This window comes from Marmota marmota, unplaced genomic scaffold (assembly GCF_001458135.2).
Source record: "Marmota marmota marmota unplaced genomic scaffold, marMar, whole genome shotgun sequence".
Taxonomy (NCBI): domain Eukaryota; kingdom Metazoa; phylum Chordata; class Mammalia; order Rodentia; family Sciuridae; genus Marmota; species Marmota marmota.
Window position 1 is genome coordinate 61,643,584 of NW_025999842.1, and position 24,325 is coordinate 61,667,908.

Here is a 24,325-nt window from a genome sequence, read left to right on the forward strand (position 1 = left end):
ATTAAGAGCCAGTCTCAATAGTCTTAGTTTACTTGGATCTGTGTGGTCAGGCTCCACAGACTTTTCTAGAAAGTCTATCAAGTACCCTTTGGATTTATTCTTTTATACGAATAGCTAAGACACCTGCATGATTATTTTACATATCTTACATCATCTAACCTTAAGTGACTAAGGGTGACCTGACTTGTCATTCCTATAGGGAACATACCCCCTACACCCACCAGATTCATTTTTTGAATCTCAGTAGTTTTTAAGTCATGGGCAAACTCGGTGTGTCCTTAATGTTTCCTTGAGAATTATTCAAGGAACTTCTTATGTTAGCCAAGAGAAGACCTGATGTGTGTGTGTGTGTGGGGGGGGACTCAAATAATATCCACTGAATACTAATATTCAAAGGGCTGAACCTCCAGGAGAGGCCACATGTGTCTTAAGTTCAGAAGAGCAAAGCCAGGCAGAGTCCGCCCAACAGAACTCCAGTTAGTTAATCAAAGCTGCCATCAATCCAACTAATTCCTCGCCTGGCACCTCAGTTACTCCCCATACACCAGCTCTCGGTTTCCACCTGGTTGTGGCGACCTGAACTCTGGGACTGGTGACAGGCTTGCAGCCGGCTTGCTCTGTCCAGGCAGGACCCGCCCCGCGCTCAGGACGCAGCGCTGTCTCCTGGCAACCGCCGACGCGGTGCCCTGGGTGCTCGGCCGCTCTGCGCTCAGAGCCCGGCCATGACCTCCAAACAAGGCAAAAAGAAAGAGGTGAATCGGATCAACTCCGCGCACGGATCGGAAAAGTCTAAAGAGTAAGGGACTCTGCCTGCCCATCCGCCCCCACACCTCCCCCAGTAGCCACTGGCTCTGGGACTGCCTACCCTGAGCGAACCCCGGGCAGGAGGTTAGCTGGGCCCCTTGCAGCTTCTCTATCTGCCCTGGAAAGCTGAGGCGCCCCTGAGCCACCGCCTATCCCAGAGGCCCTGGTTTTCTTGCTTTGGAAGTTCACTGTGTCTGACTCCCACCCTGAGATCCCCCACCTCCCTCCTTCCTCTGCACGGAGCCCCATCAAGCAGTTCAAAAGTTGTAGCTTCCTTACAGAAGGGGCCGAAGACTTCCAGTAAAGGCAACGTCTACCTGGACCCAATAATGAGAGAGAGAAAGTTTTCATCTTAATGGTGATCCCCTACTTTGTATCAGATGGAATCAGATATAAAGTGGCTTCAGAAAATTAAAATAGTTGAGGTGTATAGTTCGAGTTACTAACGTTCACTCTGAGGAGACCACAGCTCGTGGGATCTTTATAATGCTCCTTTCTGCGTGTTGGTATAAGGTGTTGTTGATCTTTTTCCCTTAGCGATATCTGGTCATCAATAGCATAACTATTTAATAGTTATGAATTAATAACTAGTAATTAATATTAAACAATATCCTAGGGCTTAAATGTATATAAATTCTAGTACATTCCAGCTTTGAGAGAATGCCAAAGACCTGACCCTACTTCATTGGGATAATCATGTTCTTCATGCGATGCCTACAGTGGGTGGATACTAAATTGTTTTCTTAAACCCTTGATGTTTGGGCATCTCCTTCCTTGCCTAAAGAATCCATATTGGACTTTTGTTCACAGATCCCTAGTTTAAACTCTTTCACTTTGAGAACTCTTTTTCTGGACTTATTCCAGCATCTGTAATTCTCTAGTCCCAGGCAGATTTCCAACTATCTGGAAGATGATACATTCATGTTATTACCTTAAATTTCAAATACTGTGTTATATATGTAAGTGATTTTAACATGACTGTTTTATTTCTGTGTACCAGGACAAATTGGGCCATTTCAATGTTGTTTAATGGCTTCCATTCTTATAGGTTCAAGGCCTACAAAGTCCTAGAGGATTAGGTCTCTATTTCTTCTCTAATCTAAACTTTGTTCACTTAACTTCAGATTAAGTAGCATCTTCTATACTTTTGGAAACACCTCAGGCTTGTTCTCACCCCAGGGACTTTGCACTTGCAGTTTCCGCTGGTGGAAAGCTCTTTCCTCCAGATCTCCATATGATTTCTCCTTCACCCCCTTCATGTGTTTGCCTACCTGTCATCTTCTCCTGTCATCCTCTTGGAACACCTGATTTAAAATTACAAACCTCACTTTCCTGCCCAAACCAAAATCAAAACCAAAACACTCCTTATCTTCCTTCACTGCTTTATTTTTCTCCATTGGGCTTTTTTGTTTGTTTGTTTGTTTTTCCTTCTTGAACATATTTCATCTTTTAAAAATTATGTCTTTAAATTTGTCTTCGTAACAGAATGTAGTTTTCATGAAGACTTTTTTTTTCTTTTTATACACTGTCAGTTCTTAATGCCTAGAATAGTTCTTGGGTCATACAAATATTAAACGAGTGAATAAATGCATGCATGATAGTGTTTGACTAAGAGATTGTAACAGTATTGCAAAAGAACTTTAAATACACCAAAGAAAAAAAAATAGCTTACTCAGTGATGATTATGCAATGATGATTAATGCACACTGAAGGCTCACAACTCGTTAGGAGCTAGGGAAAATCTTTGACTTCCAGTTCATATTGATTTTGAGTTTATATTCTGAAAGAGAGGAAATTGTTAACTCCCATGAAGAAACTGATAAAACCAGGTGCTACAGAATACATGACCTGGCCCTGCCCTGTGAGGGTGGAGCGCACAGTAGAGACAGGGTCCTTGCTGGTAGGTCACTGACTTGTCCCTTGCCAGGACTTCTGTTTTCTTTTCGTCATGATAATGTGTTTCTCACATGTTTCTCTCTTCCAGGAAGTATCTGAATTGAATTTTATCAATATGCTTTCATTTATGAAAATAGAAGAAAAAAGGGCTGTTATCAAAAATTTAAAAAGCCAGGCTTTGCTACAAACTACTAAGTGTTAAATACCAAATCAGATTTTGCAGTAGCCTTAAATGATAGGATGTAGAGTTCATTGTAAATCAGGTCTATCCTCTGAGGTTTATTGAAGAAGTAATCAGAGATACCAGGCAAAATCATAGACAGAAGACAAACAAAGTGCTACCTGCCATAAGGTACAGGGGTCAAAGTCTAGCAAAGCTCCACTATGACTGTCATTTGAGAAAATTTAGAGGAAATTTAGAGGAAATTTTTATGTTGCCTTAACCACACCTTGTAGTTACACATCCAATAAAAGCAACCCACTCATCCTGGATGCAGAAATAAGAAAAAAGGTTTTCAGAGCCTTGGAAAAAGGCATCCCATAATACTCTATTCTCCCGAGCTGCCATCTGTTGCTTCTGTTTTTTGCCCTAAAATGATGTGTCAGTCTTGATCAAAGGCCATGTCTGACTTTTACCTACTAAGGTGACTAGCACGTAATAAGCTCTTCTGTTTATTAAATGAGCTGATAGGTTAGCTACCTACCTTGGTTTTCATTCTTTTGGAATTCCAATTCTCCTTTCTTTTCCTATTTGCTCAGCTATTGGCACAGTTCAAAAACCAAGAGGTCACTAGGAATACAGCAGAACGAACTATGACTTTAATTCATAAGTAAATATGACCATGAATCAGCAATGAAAATCATGCCAGTTACTGAGTTGCCAGTTTTTACATTAGATTCAGTCATTGTTATTACTTTTTATCTCTAGTCCTCTGTAACCTCCAGTATGAAATCTCTCTTCCAGGATTGACCCTGGCACTAGTGATTTTTGTGGTCTCGGGCACATCATTTTATATTCTGACGTTTGTTTTCTGTCTTTAAAGAGCATATCTAATTAAAATGGCTTTCACCACACACTTCTTGTTCTTTTTTCTGTTTTATTTTTCCTACTATTCTAAACTCCTATGAGTTTATAGATTTTTTAAAAACTCTTCTGAGTCCATAATAAAGGCATTTTGTTATAGTAAAAGGTTTAACATCTTGACTTAATTGGTTTTTCCAGGTTGTAACTTTTTCACATAACAGGTTTTAACATAATTTTTACCACCCTTTCACAGGGTGTTACTCTTGTTCTCTTTACTCATCTTAGTTCGAGTTGTTTTAACAGAATATTGTAGACTGGGCAGCTTAAACAACCAACACCAATTCCTCCCAGTTGTAAACGCTGGAAATCCAAGTTCAGGGCGTGGCATGGTCAGATGCTAGTGAGGACCTTCTTGTGGATTCACATGTTGTTGTCTTTGTTTTGCACCTTTACAGGGTAGAGAAGGAGGGAGAGCTCATTCTTACCTCTTTTTATAAGGACATTAACCCCATCTTGAGAGCCTCACATGACCTAATTACCTCCCAAACGCCCCACGTCCTAATACTACTCCTTTGTGACTTCAGGTTTTAACATATGCATTTGCGGGATCCTAGACACTCAGTCTGTAATGATATCTAATAATAATTCACAATTATAAACACATTTAAATTAATTGATTTGTTTTTTTGGGTACCAGGGATTAAATTCAGGGTCACTCAGCCACTGAGCCACATCCCCAGGCCTATTTTGTATTTTATTTAGAGACAGGGTCTCTCTGGGTTGCTTAGTGCCTCCCCATTGCTAAGGATGGCTTTAAATTCACAATCCTCCCGTTTCAGCCTCCTGAGCCCCTGGGATTATAGGCGTGCTGCCACTGTGCCCAGCCAAATGCATTGATTTGACGTATTATTGATTTGATAACTACTAGGCATGGCAAAGATTCTTTAACCGGTTAGATACCTCTAGAACGATTTGTAGTGATATCAAGACAAAAATTTTATCTTCTTGAAGTACTAAATAGAAGCCTTTGTATATCACGGATATTACATCAGAGGCAAAGAAGGCATATGATTTAATTATTAAAAGATAGTAGACATTCAATAAAATGTGGGGAAAATGGTATTAGAAGTATTAATACAGACCTTCCTACACTACAATATCTGGCACATTAATGGGCAGTTTGAGATTGGAACGCAATATGGCATTTATAGGCCCAAAATTTTGTTTCACTTCTAATAGTACATTCAAACAAAGATGGAAAAACAAATAATCTGTTCTACTAAAGAGAACTGTATAGACTTTTAGATTAGCAATGATGATGAAATATCTTCAAACCTCTTTCCAAAACAGAATTGAAATGCATTTTTTAGTCTTCAAGTGAATCTCTTTGTAAACATAAGGCACATCTAAATATTGTAGAATTTTTGGAAAAGACTAACATCTGTTTCTATGAAATTTGAAGACAGGACTATTGCAAAAGCTGAATTGTGATAATAATATTAAATCAACATGAAATAAATATCTTACTGAATATTCAGTGAGTTCTTAACATGAGATTCAAGAGAGCAGGTTCAGCGAAATAAGCATCGTGGTTGGTAAGTGAGATGATCCTCTGCCTGCAGAGATCAGAAAAAGAACCTTCCAAAGAAAGCAAGTCAGAGTAAGGAGGTGCCCTGTATAGCTCCAGGGTCACTCCTTAGAGTCCACATGGAAAGGCAGAGGTAGGAGAAGGGACCCTGGAGGAAGGAAACCAGGTGCGTACTGAGCTTTGTGATTTCCCCAGTTGACCTTTGTGGATCTTAACAACTCAAGTCAATTAACAAATTTAAGAGGTTAATTTCATTGATAGAAACTTCTCCAGAGGGAACTCTATGTACATTTCCCAACCATTTAAAGATCATATCTCCTTCTCAAGTCACCAGTGAGCCCTGAAGAGTAAGGGATTGTGAAACATGGTAGCTTTTATCAAAGGATCTGTAAACTGGACTGGGGTAAGATTCATGCAGAAGTAAGTAGGAAATATATGGTGACATCACGATTTTTGGTATGGTGAAGGGGAGGGGCGTATTAGAAATCATAGGTGTCAGCTTGGGGTTAGGTAAAAGAAATCTTGAGACTTCCCGTGTGAGGCTTGTGTGAGCCAGAGGAGAGGAAGCTGCTTCCCTCTGGAGCTACTCCTCCAAACCTTTAACAGCTACTGGGCAGTGAGATGATGCTCCTTGGCTGGGTGGAGGGTTATGAACTGACTCAGTGCTGACACATCAAAGATCTAAAGTGAGTGTTCAGTAGGAGAGGGACAGATTAAAGAACTTGAACTCTATGTAGTGGGGAGGCAAATGACTTTAAATAACCAAATAATGATTTATGAGGTATAATTCCACATACATGGATCTGGTGCTGGATTAAAATCATCGTAGCAACAAAAGGCAGTGGTCTGAGAGAATGGGACATGTCCAATTCTGGGCACTCCTGATACATTGAGAAACACAGTGAAAGAGGGTTGGGTTTGCTGGCATGGGAGCTAATTGTGGTTGAAGACTGCAGAAGCCAAGGTTCCATCCTGCAGTGGCAGTATAATGTGGCAGTGATGTCATCATGTCTGAAAAGAAAAGGAAAACAATGTGTGTCCATGAGATTCAAGGACAGATTTCTGAACGCCTCACATAAGTCATTTGTGTTCTCCTGGGGGCTGACACAGTGTGTATTTAATAAGTTCATGTGTGATTTGACTGAGGTGAACTGGAACCCTGGCATAGTAGCCAAGCCATAAATCCCTCTGAATTGGAGGGTGAGACCATGAGAAGCCAGAGGGAAGAGGTCCTGTCATAGGCATCCCATCCCCAGGAAACAGTTGGTGCAGATCAGGGCTTTAGATACATGTCACTAGCAAATTCTTAATAAAACCTTCAGCCAAAAAGCCCTCATCTTAACGGTGCCTGCCTTTAGATCTCCCATTGAAATAATCTTCACCTGAACATTTATGTAGTAATTCATTCAAAGTTGACATTGTCTGTGAACCATCTCTGACAATAAAGCCTTTTTTAAAAAATTTTTTTTAGTTGCTCATATTTGAGTTTTCTTAGCTTTGAGGCAGAAGCAGATTTAAGTTTGCTCTGGGGAATTATTGGACAGGTAGAAAGGTTAGTTTGAAAAGATTTAAATTTATAGACTCATAGAATGAGTTACTCATTGTTAACTAAAAACAATCAAATTTATGCTTTGATACTCACAGCATCATTGCTAATGCTTCTGGATGAGCAGGCCAGTGCTCCATGAAAAGGGAATATTTAAAAACAATTAATTGACTTTCATGTTACTTTGACATTTCTGGGCCACAGATTATTTAAATCAAGGAATTAATTTAAATAATATATAATAAACTTATTTTGCCACTAAATGTGAGATAAAATGACTAAAAATTATATCCAGGACAGTTTAAAAATATATGTTTGACAAATTTGTGTAACATGAAAGATTGGATGAAATATTGTCAGTCTTTCTCATTTTCACCCAATGGGTCTTTCCTTAAATTTTATTGTGAACCTTCCTTTCCAAGGTAGGTGCAAGCTAATGAATTTCCATTTTATATGGCGGTAGGCACATTTATTTATATTACTGAATGAACTGAATTAATACATGGTATATTTTAAATACTTACAATTTGTTTTGTTTTGGTTACCGGTGTCAAAATGAACACTGTATTTCAAATATTTTATTTTTCTTCCATTCTTCTGATTAATATCAGAATTTTATATATCACTTCAGTTAAGTTAAGTTAAGTTAAGTTAAGTTCTCAAAAGACTACCAGTGGGCCCTTTCTGCCCCCAACCTCAACCCCCAGTCTCCAGTCCATGGAGAGGGTTCAGGAGAGGGTTCAGGAGCCAGGGTCAACCCAAAGCTGCCACCAGGCTCTTCACTTTCAGTCATTCTGTAGCATTTGTATTTGAGTAACACAACTCCAAGAGGACCCCTTTTAGTAGAGGGGGGTATTCAGAGGCACCATCTATTGATTCCAAGAATAGAGCACATGTCAGTTTAGTCATTAATAAAATACATGTCATCAAATCCTTGTGGATGTACAAGGAAAGGGAGAGAAAGAAGGAAGGACTGTGGCTATTTTGCTTGATTTTGTCCCAGGCATGAGCCAGAAATGCAGTGAGAGTTTAACTGGATAAGGTTAAAGTCAAGGGTTAAGTCTGTGTACTGCACAAATTCGTAGCAGGACACTTCCGCATAGTACTGTGATGGAAAAGGCAGATGAATAAATGAGACAAAGTTACATGCTCGCTGTACCTTGGGTCAAGGTCTAGGAAAAATTTAAGACTAATTTACACCACAAGAAATGATGTTATGAGAAAAATAGTTGGGTCTGTGTAAAAATAGGGTGGCTTGAGCCTGTGCATGTAGGAGCCTTTGGGTCCTACAGACCTGTTTGTTCCCTTCCTGGATTCCGACTGGAGTCATTAGGAAGGCTGTGTGGTGTATTTGCATACCATGATAATGTTTGCTCTTCATAAATCTCGGCTTTGCTGCTGAAGGTGTCATATCCTGGGAAATGGCAGAAGCTGAAGATCCTAGCGGCCTGCATACTTGACTTGGGGCCAGAGCAGCACAGCAGCCTATGCCAGGCTGCTCAGACACCCGCAAGGGAACACACAGAACTGCAGCTCAATCTCCGCTTTCTGGCTCTTTTCTGCTCCTCTCTGTCCCATTAGCCCCACCTTGTTTTCTTCCTTCCACACCCCAAAGTAAGTCATTCTCGGATGGTCTGACTTAAAATCTCTTTTTACTTCCTTTTGATCATCAAAAACAACTGTTCCTGATTTAATTCAGCTAAATTAACATCTGTGATCCTTGTCATGAAAATAAGCTCCTGTGTAAGAAGGAAAACCCACTCGGGTGTGTCCTCCTGCTCCAAATCAAACCTGACAAAACCAGAGGCCTCCTCTTCTCTCCCAAAAGGCCACACTCCTGTGTTGCTCCTATTAGAGAACGTTATCACCAACTTCCAGTCACCCTAACTCAGAGGTCAGTCACCTCTGACCCCTTCCTCTCCTTTCCTATTACATCCAGCTCTTTTCTTTGTTCTTCTAATTTTTATCCTTGGCTCCCATTTATTTTCTTCCCTGACTTCCTGAAGTTGAGGCCCTTAGTAACTCCAGGTAGAACCACAAAGAAAACATTCAAATCCCCTGGCCTTTAGTCAGGTTTGTTCTTATCCAGTTTACTTTATATGCAGATGCTATTAGTAACCTTCTCACTATACCAAAAGGCTGGTAGGATGTTTCTGCTTAAAAAAAAAAAAAAAATAGATTGAAGGAAGGAAAGAAAGGAGAAGTAGAGGAACAGGGAGGCTGATGTAGGGTGGGAAGAGAGAGTGAGAAAGCTTCAGTTTCAGCTCCCTCCTACCCCTGCATCAGCCCAATACAAATATACTACCATTCTTCCACCTTTCCTCCTCCACCCCCCTTCCCATCTCCTCTTCTGTGTCTGCAGTGGCCTTCACACCACCCCAATCCCATCCTATTCCAAAGGTCTTCTTTTCCTGCAGACAACATTGACTTTCCCTGTGGGAGGGAGTGCTAAGAAAGCACTTCGTTTTTAACTTTGTTATAACACTCTTCAACTTTTGCCCTTACGTTTTGCCTATTTCCTGTATTTATTCTCACGAATTTTAAATTATTTGAGGATTGAAACAAAAATCTTTTAAATCTCTGTATTCACTCAAGTGCAATGTATTGGGGAAAAAATGGATAGATGTTGAATTTTCAAATTGAATATCTACTTAAAGAATTTTGGTGAAAAGGAAGGGAAAGAAGGTTTTAAATATTTTTGATTTTAAAAACACTTTCCATTTGCAGTTTGTTTCCTTACGTATTTGATTTTCTGAAGAATGCCCTTAGCTGAGAATGCCCTTAGCCCAAATTAAGTCGATTGTGTAATTCTATTCATATTCAGATTCCTTCAGGCTATTTTGACACAACTTACTTAGGAAGGCATCTGACTGCACATTGCCTAAGTCTACTGCCTCCCACTAGGAATAAAATCATGTTCTTACACTGAACAGCTTGCTCTAAGAAAACAATGGCAAAATTCCAGACCTTCATTTTATTGGAATTTTAATACCCTTACAGCAAGCAGCTTCCATAAAATAATCTAATTAAAGCAGATATATGAATGTGTCTGTGTCTCCATAAAGCAGATTCAGTTGGGCTTTTATTATTAATGCTTAAAAGTCTCCAATGGCTGTATACATTTGTACCAGCCAATGTTTTCCTTGAAGATAATTTTTCAAGGATCTTTTATTGTGTTATATAATCTTGTCATTTTGTTGCCTTTGAAAAATATGTGGTTAATGAGTGCTTTTAAGTTTCAAAAATGTTATTTTTTAGTATTTTGTTAATAATAGGATTATAAAATATAAAATATATTTTAATAAACTTAGTTATTATACATAAAGACAACTTTGATGTTTTTCCAATTCCAAATTATGCACTATTTTTTTTTCCAAAAATAGTGTATATGATGGAGACAAAATATATCCTATGTAGTATGACTTGACAATCAAGTATATGACAGAGTGTAGACTTAAATTTAACTACATATTATGAGTCTATGAACAGATAATATTGTTCTTGTGAAGTTATGTTTTGAATTTCCTTAATTCATGCTTTAAAATCCCAGGCTCCTCTTCTTTCCTTTTCCCCCCACCTCCTTACACACATAGGTTGTGATTGGGGTAAAAATCAGTTGTCTCTATGTGCATGTGGGCCTATTTTTCAACTCTCATATCTATTCCTTTGATCTGTTTGTCTTAATGCCACCATCTTACCGTCCAATTAATGTAATTAATGTAGCTTTACTAATGAGACTACAACACAAATATTATTTAGTCTTTCAATGTTTCTTTTTTTTCAAAGTTGTTTTGCCTATTCAGGATTATTTGTGCTTCCATATGATATTTAGAATCAGCTTGTCAAACTCTTTAAGAAAAACCTGCTAGGATTTTGATTTAGATTATCTTGAAACTCCGTCAATTTGGGGTGCACTGATGTCTTACCAATATTGATTCTATATATTTATATATGTATATATCTGTAGATATTCATTAATTTAGGTATCCTTCAATATCTCTCCCCAAAGTTGATATATAATTTTCTCTTAATTTTGCTCCATAATTTTAGTTTTTTAGTTCATCTGTTGTAGATAATTTAAACTCATGCACATAATTCTCTGCCATTGGTAATCTTTAAGGATGATCAACTCTACTAATTGCTGAAATGCAGTTGGTGTACTCTCATAGAAAGGACAAAAAGGACAGTGTGGCTCTTAAAATATTGAAATAATTTCTTATCAGTTGACAAACTCTCTGAAGAATACTTCTTTCCTCTGAACTCTGACCCCTCCCTAGGAGTTCTAGAACCAAACCACAGTTTGCCTGCTATAGTTAATTTCTGATGACCTGTAGCAGTTTGCTCCAATACAAAAGCAGTCTCTTCTGATTAATGGATGCATTTGCCATGAGCATTTTTTTCCTAAGTTTTATATTATCCCGCCCTCCTAAGTCTTAACATTGGAAATTTGGACCATTTCTGTTACCTTGGAAGTGCTACCCCTGGTGCCACACACATTGTGCAGAAGGCTGTCCCCTCTTCACTTTTCTCTGTTTCCTCATAGAATTACAGGAAATGGCACCTTGCTTGTTATACCATAATCTACAGGAGCAGCTGTGCCTGTCTTGGTTCAAGTCTAGGAGCTTATGAACCCTCCAGCTACCTGCTCCTTCATGAAGACTTTTTAATCTTCCAACATTTATAGGGTTAACTATAGCTTCTTCTCCAGGATAGATTTGTAGACTTTCAAGCTTGGTTTGCTACTGTCCAAATCCATTTCCTAGTATTTACCTGTGGATTATGATATTTTAGCCCCAAATTCAACAAGTTCTTTCTGTGATTAGTCCACCCATATTTTCCAATGATTCTCAGTCATAATCATTTGCTTCCTTTGTGCTTAGCCTCTTTCCTCTGGAAACAGACTCACTCACACTTAGAATTTATCCTCTGGAATCCAGTATTTTGCCTGGCTATCCAAATTTTTTCCTCCCTCCAAACATGGGCTTATTTTAGAATATTCCACATTGGCCATTTGGAATATACAGATTTTATATTATAAACATTCCTTGCTGATTTTAATAAGATGTTTTTTAAAGTAATATTTCCACCATATTATTGTATTTATCTTTGAAATCTTTTATCCAACTTGTAATTTTTTTTAAATTTATTTTTTAGCTATAGTTGGACACAATATCTTCATTTTATTTTTATGTGGTGTTGAGGATCGAAACCAGTGCCTCACGCATGGTAGGCCAGCGCTCTACCTCTGAGCCACAACCCCAGCCCCCAACTTGTAATTTTAATGAATTGAATCATTTACTACTAATTGACTATACTGCTAAATGAATAAAGTAGCTGTGGATAGCTGATTTGCAGGGCTGCATGTTTAGATTTTCTAAAGCTTGGCAATTTATTTTCTAATATTATGAGATCCTAAATATTCTTTGATTGCTTTGTGATTAAAAATTAGCTCATTCTCAGAATTGATGAGACCAGGAATAACGTGCTCTGAATACTTAGAGGCCCCCAAGTATGCCAGAGCACTAGGGCCACTCTGCCAGCAGACTTCAAAGGCATACATACTGTGCCTGTGCCAAGTTTCAAAAGTGACATGGTCATTTGAAGCCTACAGTTCATTTGACATTGGGCTGTATTCACACAGAGTTTGTGTTGTGTGCATAACACTACAGGTGATCTTTTGGACTGACTTGACACCTCTAATCAGATCTTTTAAGTATTATTCTGTGGAAACACCTTTGATGTGTTCCGAGGAAAGCATGCCAGTTAGTGACAAAGGGAGCCAGAACATTTACTGACACTTAACAGAATGAAAAGAGAAGCAAAATACAATTTTGGTGGAGCCATTACTTCTTTAAAAATTAGATGGTCCTTTCAAATAATAGGTTTTAAGATTTTGAGCTTCCTGAAAGAAGTTATTTTATCATTTTAATTTTTTTTAGGGATACAAAATCACCAATTTCTTTTCATCTGCAGGTGTATCCCAATCCTCAGTAAAATGAAGATTTTATAATGTCTTGAGTTTTCTGTTAATACTATGAAGAACTTATAGTTTTCCTTGTCAGTTATTCTATTCATCTTTACCTCACATATTCTTAGGACTTCTTCTTAACAGTGTATATATTCTCAGACTTTCTTTTCCAGTAAGATAGTAGATTGAGTTTTTTCTTTAGAAAATAATGATACCTAGAGGTGCTTTTATTTTAATAAGAATCTTTAGGATCCAGAAATGAGGAGGGAGTTGAAGATCAAGGAATCTCTCCTGAGCCATTCCTTTATAATATTTTATTTTTACACATGTAGGACACAGTCCTGAGGAAATGAGGAAAGGGAGTGCTCCAACCTCAGAGAAAGGCATGGCTTTCAGAGTTTAAATCCCTTTAGAGGACAGTAACTCCAAAGAAAGAGAAAGTCATGCGCGAGAAATGAACACTTCGACTGGGACTTGCTGGATTGATAGCCGCTTTGTTAGTATTTCTGTAGTCCTGGTGGCCTTAGTCACTGGAATTTCCAAAAGAAGAAAACTCAATATTATTTTGAAAGAACATACTGTCAACACAGATGACCTCAGCAGAAGGGTGGAGGAGGAGAGGAAAATTCTAAGAAGGACAAACATATAAAAATACACAAAAGAAGCTGAAGTCACAACAAACAAGAAAATCAAGAGTTAGAAAATTGAAGATGATAAGGGTTGGGATTGTGGCTCAGCGGTAGAACATTCGCCTAGCATGGGCGGGACCCGGGTTTGAGCCTCAGCACCACATAAAAATAAAGGCATTGTATTGTGTCCATCTACAACTAAAAAATAAATGTTAAAAAAAAGAGTTTTAAAAACTGATCTTTAAAAAAAAATTTAAGATGATAGAAAAATAATCTGTTATATAACTAGCATACATTTATATATATATATATATATATGATTTAAGATGATATTGAAATCCCAAGAGCTACGCTCTGCATTAGTCAATGCTATTAATACTAGCTATAATATTGAACACCTGCCACACCTCAGCAATTTAATGCAACAAGGATATTTATCAGTCATAACAGAGCCTAAAAGAGATGTACAGTGATGGTCTGCAGTTGTTGAATATGGTTTGCTGAATAGGGTTCCTGGCTCCCTCAATCTGTGGTGTAACCATTTTCTAAGGTGTCTTTATAGCATATAGCCAGTATCAAGCAGGGAAAGAGCGACAGAATGTCTGAGAAGCCTGAAGGAGGGATACAGCACATCTCCCCATATCGTATTTGCCAACGCATCATTGCACACATTATCAGCCAAACTGCCAAAGAAACAGAAATAGGAGGAGTGAGCATCTGGGCATCTCTACCTACATACCCGAATTTGAAGCAACTCTAATTAGGAACTGTAAAAGTAAAGAGACAAAAGACATTCCTTCTTTAAGTTCATATAAATAGAGACAGATTTCCTGCTTTGTTCAGGCACTGTTCTACTTGCTAAAGATACAGGAAATTGACAAAAACTCCAAAGTTCCCTACCACTGTGGAATGCCCAAATCCTGCCCGAGGAGACACACAATAAGCTCATGAATAAAGGATTCCGGAGAGAGCTGTCAGGTGCCATAAAAATGAAACACTAGGAATAGACGAGAGGAGAGCATTGCTGTAACATCCAGGAAAGTCCTCCCACCAGCCCTCGCCTTCTGGGAGAGAGGATTCAAGTGTCTTGTTGGTAAATTCAACATCTATTTGTTTTTATTTCCCATTTCTTGAACGATCAGCAGCATTTGGATCTGTTGCTTATTCCCTCATTAAAAAAAAAAAAAAAAAAAAAAAAACCTACCTCACTTGGTTTTCAGGGCACCACCTTTTGCTATGCTTTACCTTTCTCACGAGGTCAGTTTCCTGTTGCTGCTCTAATAAAATACAACAAGCTCAGTGGCTTAAAATCACACATATTTATTGTCTCCAAATTCCAAAGGTTAGAAATCCAAAGTGAGCTAGGCTCAAGGTGTCAGAAGGGCTGCCTTCCTTCCTGGACGCTCAAGAAGAGAGTTCCTTTCTTATCTTTTCCAGCATCTAGAACATTCTGGCATGCCTTGAACTGTGGCCACCTTTTTTCACCTCCACAGCCAGGAATTTTGCTTTGGACCATTCTTCGGGAGTCACTTTCCCCACTGACTTCTTCTGTCTCCTTATTCCACATTTTAGGACCTTTGGGGTGACATTGGGCCCATCCAGATACTCCAGAATAACCTTCTCATCTCAAGATACTTAACTTAGTCACACCTACAAACTCCCTTTTGCCATGGAAGGTCAAGAATCTTTGGTGTCCAGGGACTAGGAAGAGTATAGGCAGGGATCATTATTCACTGACTGCTTTTCCCCTCAGTTTTCTTAGTTGTTTCCTCCTTATATTTCTGATATTTAAATGCAGAGTGTCAAGGCACTGTGGAAACTGCTAACATATTGAACTATTTTTCTATTAATTGATAAGTAGCCTTAACATTAACCTTTCCAGTAACTCTAAGCCCCAGACATTTCCACCTCCTGTCCTGGGTCTTGACCACCCCAAGGTCTTTACATCCCTACTCCTTGCCTTCTCTGCAGTCATCACCTGGTCCAGGCCACCACGAGCTCTCACATGTTGTCTCAAAACCTTCTGAGAAGTCTCCCTTTTCTCAAAAATAATGCTCAAAATTTAATCCTACCATGTTTTCCTCTTATTCAACCTCGTTTTGGCCACCTGTCTTGCTCTTCCCTGTTTCAAATAACATGTACCATATTCATGTTTCCTGTTGTTCTCAGGAGTCAGGTCCCTTCACTTCCCTTTCTAGTCACCTTCCAGCCATACTGGTCTCCAAATTATTCTTAATAAAAGCCAGCATACTCTTTGCTTCTGGAAGATTCCTTTGTGATATTTATATTTGCTATTTCCTGCACCTAGAACATTCTTCCTATGGATAGCCACTTGACTTGATCCATCACTTACTTTAACTATTTACTTAATTCTTACCTTATTATAGATCCTTTCCTTTACTGTTTCAAAGAGCACTTACCATAGTTTTTAGTTTTCTTCCTCCTGTTTTATATTTCCCCTGAGCATTTTTCACTGTTAAAACAATGGTAAATATTTACCTCGATTTATGCTATTTATTTTGTATCTACAACTCACTAGAACGTGAACTTTTTTTATGTTGATGGATTGTTATTTTATTCATTTCTTTATATGTGGTGTTGAGAATTGAACTCAGTACCTTGCACATGCTAGGCAAGAGCTCTACCACTGAGCCACAACCAGCCCCTAGAATTTGAACATTTTAAGGGCAATATCTTTGTTATTTTTTTTCAACTGCTTATTCCAAGATCTGAAGCAGCATTCTAGCCTCATGAGCAGTTTAAAAACTTGAGAAATTAAGTAAGATTCCTACTTTTGATTTTAAATTAACAATAATGAATGATCAATAAAGGATAATCAATAATAAATAATAAAAGACAATCACCTTTTAAATAGTCTTGTTTATAAAAATGAATGTTTTTTAAAATCAAAGCCCCCAAATTTCCAAATATGGTGTCCTCCAAATATGGAGGCTCAGTTAAACAAAATATGGTATATTATAGAATATACACTAGAATATGCAGTCATTAAATTACTACTTTGATATCCATGTATAGACATGGTTAAACATATAATAATATACTGATAACATATATTATAAAAGAAAATTCAGAATGATTTTAATTTTGAATAAATATGTGTATCTTCCATGTTGGTCTGAAAGGATAGATAGTAGCCATTAATGGTGGTGTTGGGGGGAGGGGGGATATGTTTTTATTTGCCTGATTTGTATTTTGTAGATTTCTTTTAAAATAATAATGATGTAGTACTTTTATAATAGGGTAAATCAAAATTATTATGTTTGAACTGATATTTCAGAATTGTTACTATTATGAGTAAAAGATTTTTGGAAGTGTGAATTATATTTAATATCCTTATGTGTTCAGGATAATATAAATACAAAGTTCTATTCATAACTTGTTTTGAGTATCTTGCATTAACAAGCAGGGATTAATTTATGATCAAAATATGCTTCTAAAATAATCTCTATGGGGTCATTTCAGTTGTAGAATCTAAACATATAGAAGCTGTCTGATTGACAAATGTCTTTAACATATTCTGCTGACAAGATAATTAAAGGTATGTCATGCAATTAGTTCAATATTTTTATCTTGGAAATTTTAATTAAACTAATCCCGCCCCTTTCTCTTTAGGCTGTACTCCTTTGGCAGCAATGTAGTACCCAGTTCTGGTGAACAAAAGAAGGGGAAATTCCCAATCTGGCCAGAATGGAATGAAGCTGACATCAATGCAGAAAAGTGGGATGCAGGCAAAAGCGGAAAAGAAAAGGACAAGACAGGGAAAAGCCCTGTGTTCGTAAGTAGGCTTACCAGTGATTAGACAGATCCTCTTTGGGTTTTTAGTTTTAGAATGGAATAAGATCTGTTAACAGGAAAGGTATTCATTCTTCTTCTCCACAGTCTCCATTCCAAAGAGAAATTTTGTCTTTGTCAACCTGGTCTCCCTTATCTCTTTGTTCTTCCAAGCCTTATCTTGAGCTTAGGTAAATCACTTTGGGGTAAATGGGAGGAATGAGATATGATTGGAGTCCTAATAAAGGGAAATGAAGAGAGAGAAAGAGACAGAGAGAGAGAAAGAGAGAGAGAGAGAGAGAGAGAGAGAGAGAGAGAGAGCAGTGTAGGCAATGGAACCAGAAACCAGGCATCTAGAGAGGGTGGTATAAATAATGAGAATCTGCCGCACAATTGCTGTTCTCTGAAGATTTTAGGAAAGATGGTTTTAAAGAGATGTTATGGTGAGATAAGAACCAAATAAGAACCCAGAATCCCCTCCTAATACCTGGATCTGAACTGTTCATTGTTTACTTTTAGTCTTATAAGCATGATGTGTTCCTGAGGTTGGGGCTATGTGGAGTTTCTCAATTTTCCAACCATATGAATTTAGGTTATTTTGTCTATTTAAAAATTTATATTCAGGCTGAGGTTGTTGCTCAGTGGTAGAGCACTTGTCTCACATGCATGAGGCACTGGGTTCAATCCTCAGCACCACATAAATAAATAAAATAAAAATGTTGTGCCCATCTACAACTAAAAAAAAAAGGTCTAAAAAATTTATATTCAATTACTAAAGATTTCTGTAGGTCTGGATTATATCTAAAATATGACTTGGTTATTAGGTGAGGCAATTCATTAAAAAATATCTGTAAAACAAAAAAATTTCAAAACACAAACAAAATTGCCAAAATGGCTAGATTGAACTATCATATTTTCATTTGCATAGATAATTCTAAAGTGGTCAATATTAACTTTTAAATTTTATTCAGAAAAGGTAGAAGCAAAAACTGCATGATTCATGTCAGTAAATTTTTTTCACAAAGGATATTTATTAAATGTATCTAAATGCTGGCTCTATTGCACCTGCAGAACAATTTCCAAATTAGCAATTTGTGTGGGTATGCATTCTTTGTACCATATCTAAAGTCATTGTGGAACTTGCAGAAGCAAAAGGTCTCTGAATCTCTCAATTCAAATGTAAACTGTTCTATGTATTTTTAGCATCAGTTCACAACTTATGGGGAGTGTGTGTGTGTGTGTGTGTTGGCTGTTGCTTTCAGAATTTACATCATAGAGTATGAAAGTCCTTAGTTGAGCAATCGAGCTCTGGAAAAGAACTTGTGGAAAAGACCTAATGATGAGTCATTCCAGGTTCAGAGAAATAATATGAAGGGGAGAGCAAGCAGTGCCTGAAAACTTTGACACAGGGTATAAAAATTACTTGTGTTCATCAATGGCTTGTGGATCTCTGAAAGGTCGGGTATCGAGTTCTGGGATTTTTTTTTTTTTGAGTTTTTTTTTTTTATTGGTTGTTCAAAACATTACAAAGCTCTTGACATATCATATTTCAAACATTTGATTCAAGTGGGTTATGAACTCCCATTTTTACCCCGTATACAGATTGCAGAATCACATCGTTTACACATCCACGTTTTTACATATTGCCATACTAGTGACTGTTGTATTCTGCTATCTTTCCTATCCTCTACTATCCCCCCACCTCCCATCTTCTCTCTCTACCCCATCTACTGTAATTCATTTCTCTCCCTTGATTTTTTTCCCTTTCCCCTCACATCCTCTTATATGTAATTTTGTATAACAATGAGGGTCTCCTTCCATTTCCATGCAATCTCCCTTCTCTCTCCCTTTCCCTCCCACCTCTCCTCCCTGTTTAATGTTAATCTTTTTCTCATGCTCTTCCTCCCTGCTGTTTTTAGTTGCTCTCCTTATATCAAAGAAGACATTTGGCATTTGTTTTTTAGGGATTGGCTAGCTTCACTTAGCATAATCTGCTCTAATGCCATCCATTTCCCTGCAAATTCCATGATTTTGTCATTTTTTAGTGCTGAGTAATACTCCATTGTGTATAAATGCCACATTTTTTAATCCATTCATCTATTGAAGGGCATCTAATTTGGTTCCACAGTCTAGCTATAGTGAATTGTGCTGCTATGAACATCGATGTAGCAGTATCCCTATAGTATGCTCTTTTTAATAGTGTTATTAAAGCAAGGTCAAGTCTTTTAGAACACTTTTCAGGGTGGAAGCATAAAGAATGGAGCAATAGTAAGTATGCTGGAGAGTTGATATCTGTTTCATTTGGGGGCAGCATATATGAGTCATGGGGCTGAACATCAGACCCCAAAATAGGTACTATGTTGCTTTACCAATTCTGAGAACAGGTATTAACTGGGTCAAATTCATCTTATATTCTACCTGCCCAAAGGAAATAAAATCCTCCTCTCTGGAAGAAAGTATCATTTTTGAGGGACTATATTCATTTTTATACCCAGTAAATATTATTCAATTAAAAATCACCAAGCATGAAGAAAAAAGAACCAAGTAGCTGAAAACCAACAGGAAAAATCAGATAATAGAAACTGAGCCACAGGTGGCTTTGACTGCCAGATAGAGAGTACTTTAAAATAACTAAGTTAATATTTGTAAGAAAAAAGGAAAACCAATCAAAGTGAGGGGAAACCCAGAAGTCTGTAAGTCCTTTGAGAAACCTCAGTTTTTCTAAGACTCTTTCTGCGGGCCCTTTGGCTAGATGTTGAAGTGTCCTGATTTTTCTTCAAATTTGTCCTGCATCTTAAAGTTGGCAATAAGCCAAACGTTCCAGATAAGCATATGTACTTATATTGTCAAGTGAACAGTCAATGTCTTCAAATTTAGTCCATTTCTTAGGTCACACCAGTCTTAGGGTAAAAATAGGATTACTAAGGAAACCACAAAGCAGTTCATCTGTCCCTACCCTTATTAGGTGAAATACAGTTGCCTTTTCTTCCCATGCTGATATTCCTTAAGTGTTTTATTCTTAATTCTAGCACTTTTCATGTTGTTTCTTGTAAGAATCCATTTTCCCCAGTACCTTCTGAGCTCTGAGAACTTTTTTTACATAGTAGCTACCTGAAGTATATCTAGCTTACTAGACTGCAAGGATTGGAGAATTGACATATGAATATCTTTCTAGAGATAGGATCAAAATATTAATGAACTAATTGTATTGTTGGATATTTATCCCAGATAAATAGAAGTTTAAGTTCACAAAAATGTGTAATCTGCACATGAAAGTCTATAGAAACTTTACTGGTAGTAGCCAATAAACAGCCCAAATAACCTATGTGATAAACAAATAAATGCCTATGCTGTGACATATTAGTCAGCAACAAACAAGAATACACTGTTAATGCATGCAACATTTCTGATCAATCTGTACGTCATTGTGATGAGAGGGGGAACAAGCCAATCCAAAAGAGTTCATGCTTTATGATTCTATCTACACAATAGTGGGGCAAACTGTTTTCCATGCGTTAAAGATGAAACATAGGGTACAAAGGGGGAAGGTAGGTGTAGCTATATAAGGCATAGGAAGGATCTTTGTGGCAATGAAGCTGTTCTAGGACTTGACTGTGTCAAGGTCAACGTCTTGGTTATGATACTATACTACACAATTTTGCAAAGTGTTACTATTGGAGAAATTGGATAATGAGAATTCAAGAACTATTTGTATTATTTCATACAGCTGCACTCTATATAAAGTCATTCTCTCAAAGGAACAAGATTAATTATAATAACTAATAATCAAAAGTCAAGTCAAAGGTTGAAGTTTCATATAATCTTTTTTTAATATTTATTTTTAGGTGTAGTTGGACACAATACCTTTATTTTATTCATATATTGTTATGTGGTGCTGAGGACCAAACCCAGAGTCTCGCAGGTGTGAAGCCAGACCTCTACCACCGAGCTACAACCCCAGCCCTCATATAATCTTATTTATGTTTCCTGCAGCTGACAACTAAGTAAATAGTTTCAGTCCTTCTCAAGTAAAATAAAAATATTTTCAGTGGAAAGTTTGTCCATATCTGGCTCATTCAAAATAATCTTCCCACCATATCTAATTTATATTCCAGAGCAGTTTGTGCTTGTTTGAGCTACTGTCTCTACAATCAAACTGCTGCTCAGGGATCAAGGTTCTGTCAGTGATATACAGAATTATTAAATCCTCCAAATATTCCACGAACTTGCTCTGAGAATAAACATGCAAATTACTTTATATATCCTTAATTGTTGATCAAATCTATATACTTACTTGTTTTTTTATCAAGATTGAGTTGTTTTTATTTTAATAAAACCTCATGGAAAAAAAAAACTTGATTTATATTTTCATATAGCATTTGTTTGAAGACCCTGAAGGAAAGATTGAATTACCACCATCATTGAAAATCCATTCCTGGAAAAGGCCACAAGATTTTATAATGAGTCGGGTAAGAAATATTTTTATTTTTATTCTTAAACAAAATATTTATTAACTACAGGAATACAATATCCACATGATAAAAAAAATGCTATATTTAAACAACTTAGAGGAATTTTTTTCCTGTGGCATAGAATAAGAAGAAAAATAATTGTTTGGGGGATTTAAACTAGAAACTTAAGTTTATCAGTATAGTTTAATATGTTTTTGTGCTGATTTCTAAGAAATTACTTGAGAGACAGGAGTTTTCTACTTCTCTCCAAAATGACAGGTGATTGCTTAGATGTTATGTGAAGTATTCCTTCATTTCTGATGCACAGATTTTCTTCTTACTTTTGCGTAGCACAAACTCACATGGCATGGAGGTCTGCTTCCTGTAGTGTTAATTAGCATTAATTTTCCAGTCCAGAAGGCTTGCATTTGGATTCCTCTATTGCAGGGATTCTGTAAGCATTTTCCAAAGGCCACTTCATTTCTGGACTCCGTGCTCACCCACTTGAATCATATTGACTGGGACATCATCTGAGAAACCTTCATTTTAAACAGCACTTAGATACTTTAAAACACACTAATCTAACTTCTTAATAGCTATGTTAGTTTGAGTGTATTTTTTTTGTTTGTTTCCAGGGGTTTAGTAATCACTAATGCGTTTTTTCCTTGTAGAATCTCATATCATTTTCATTTAATGCATAGAAAACCAGTAGATAAATTATTCTGTCCTAACCAAATGGTTGTAGTGGAGCTGATTCTGTACATTTTCAGAATCTGTTGTATCTCTGTCTCTACACAAAGCCATTTTATTCCTAAAAGTTCTAGCCTCCACTGGCAGTGATACTAATGCAATATCATTTATCTACAATACTAATTGACAAAACTGGATATATGCAAATTTTAAATAATTATTAAAACAAGAAAATAAAAAGGCACATCCTAGCTCATCAAAATGTGTTCAATGCCTTGTAAGACATTTTAAATAAAACAAGTCAAATATATACAAGGCATGCTTTTAAATCAATGTTAACATTAGATAACACTGACATGAAGAAGATAAATTCTGTGATGTCAATATAACACAGTTGATAGTGATATTAATAGTAATTAGCTGAGTTTAGTGATGCATGCCTGTAATCCAGCGGCTTGGGAGGCTGAGGCAGAAGGATCACAAGTTCAAAGCTAGCCTCAGCAAAAAGCCTGTCTCTAAATAAAAACACAAAATAGGGTTGGGGATGTGGCTCAGTGTTTGAGTGCCCCTGAGTTCAATCCCTGGTCCCCCCCAAAAAATAGTATATTAGTAAAAATATTAATAATTATATAGTATATCATATAATTATTATATATTCATGGCTTACTTTTGTGAGAATTTTATAAATTCGAATACTTATAAAAATTTTGTGAAAGAGCTCTTAGTTCTGAGAGATACATTGATAATGAAAAAAATACAATCATTGTGGATGGAACTTCTACCACTGTATCACAGTGCTTGCACCTCTCTGTGCCTCTCTACATGGACTCCCTCTGCACGACTCATCTTGATCCATTATGCTGGAATGTGGGCCAGATCAGGGAGAGATGAAAGTTTGGCTAAGTAGGAAATGTTTTAGAATAGTGGCGTTCAAGCCTCATTGTCCTTATCTACAGTGATACCTACCTTTTATCTTTAATATTGATGCTCCTTAAATGTACATATATATAAAGTTGAAACAAAAATTTCACAAGGCAATAACAATCTTCTTATATAAGATATGTTCTAGTTTATCCTCTCTCTCCTTCTGCAATCCTGTTCCCCTAAGCTGATTTCATGAATCACTAAATAATTGCAACCCACATTTAAAACAATACAGAACATACCACAGAACTCTCTAAGCAAAAGACAAAATCAGAGGACATGATTGAAGTCAGAAGTTATGTTACTAAGATCTTTAAATCCTGGCTTTAAGGTAACAGGGTTGACAAAGGTCATTCCAACCAAGAGAATTAATTAGTAAGCTGTGATCACAGAGTGACTGATCAGATGTGCTTATTTTTTAGCACTAGAAGTCAGTGATCCAGACCCTTGAGCACTGATCATGTTGAGCACTGTGAAACATCTTAAAGATTTCTCTCACCCCAGTACAGGTGGAGGGAATAGAGACACTGGAATGCCACTGGAGAGACCTTTGCTTAATATCTGTTATCTTTTATGATGTCAGTGCCCATTTTTATTCTGTCAGCAGGTGACTATTATGTCTAATGCTTCAAAATTTAAGTATCTAATATCTTATCTGTAATCACGTTCACTGCACATTGGTACTTGCTGGAAAGCTTGGGTATTTTAGGAGCATTCCAACATAGTCAAACTACAAAAAACTGTGTTTATGATTTATGATTAGAAGAATCAATCCAGATCTTCAAAATAGATTTAGGTAAATTTTTCTCAAACATAAAAAAAATCATTTTTTGACTTTTTAAAGATACTAGTTGTATAAGTGATTGAAGATAAAAGATCACATTACCTTCCATAAAAATCTGATTCTATAATCAAGACCATCTGCATTTTAATTTGTAATGTTAACTATATAAGCTTTAATGTGAATTATAACTCATTTAAAATGTTATAAGCAATATTTTCCTATTTTATTG

General features: G+C 36.9%; 1 protein-coding gene across 8 annotated transcripts in view; it reads left to right on the forward strand.

Moving 5' to 3' along the window:
• Positions 1-658: 658 nt before the first annotated feature.
• Adgb (androglobin) overlaps positions 659-24,325 on the forward strand; it is a 160,161-nt gene continuing 136,494 nt past the window's right edge. For all 8 annotated transcript variants that reach the window (XM_048799529.1, XM_048799543.1, XM_048799545.1 and 5 more), the window contains exons 1-3: positions 659-796; positions 17,089-17,251; positions 21,624-21,716. In XM_048799529.1, coding sequence (XP_048655486.1) covers positions 723-796; positions 17,089-17,251; positions 21,624-21,716 — 330 coding nt within the window. In that variant the 5' untranslated portion in view covers positions 659-722. The remainder of the gene's footprint in view (positions 797-17,088; positions 17,252-21,623; positions 21,717-24,325) is intronic.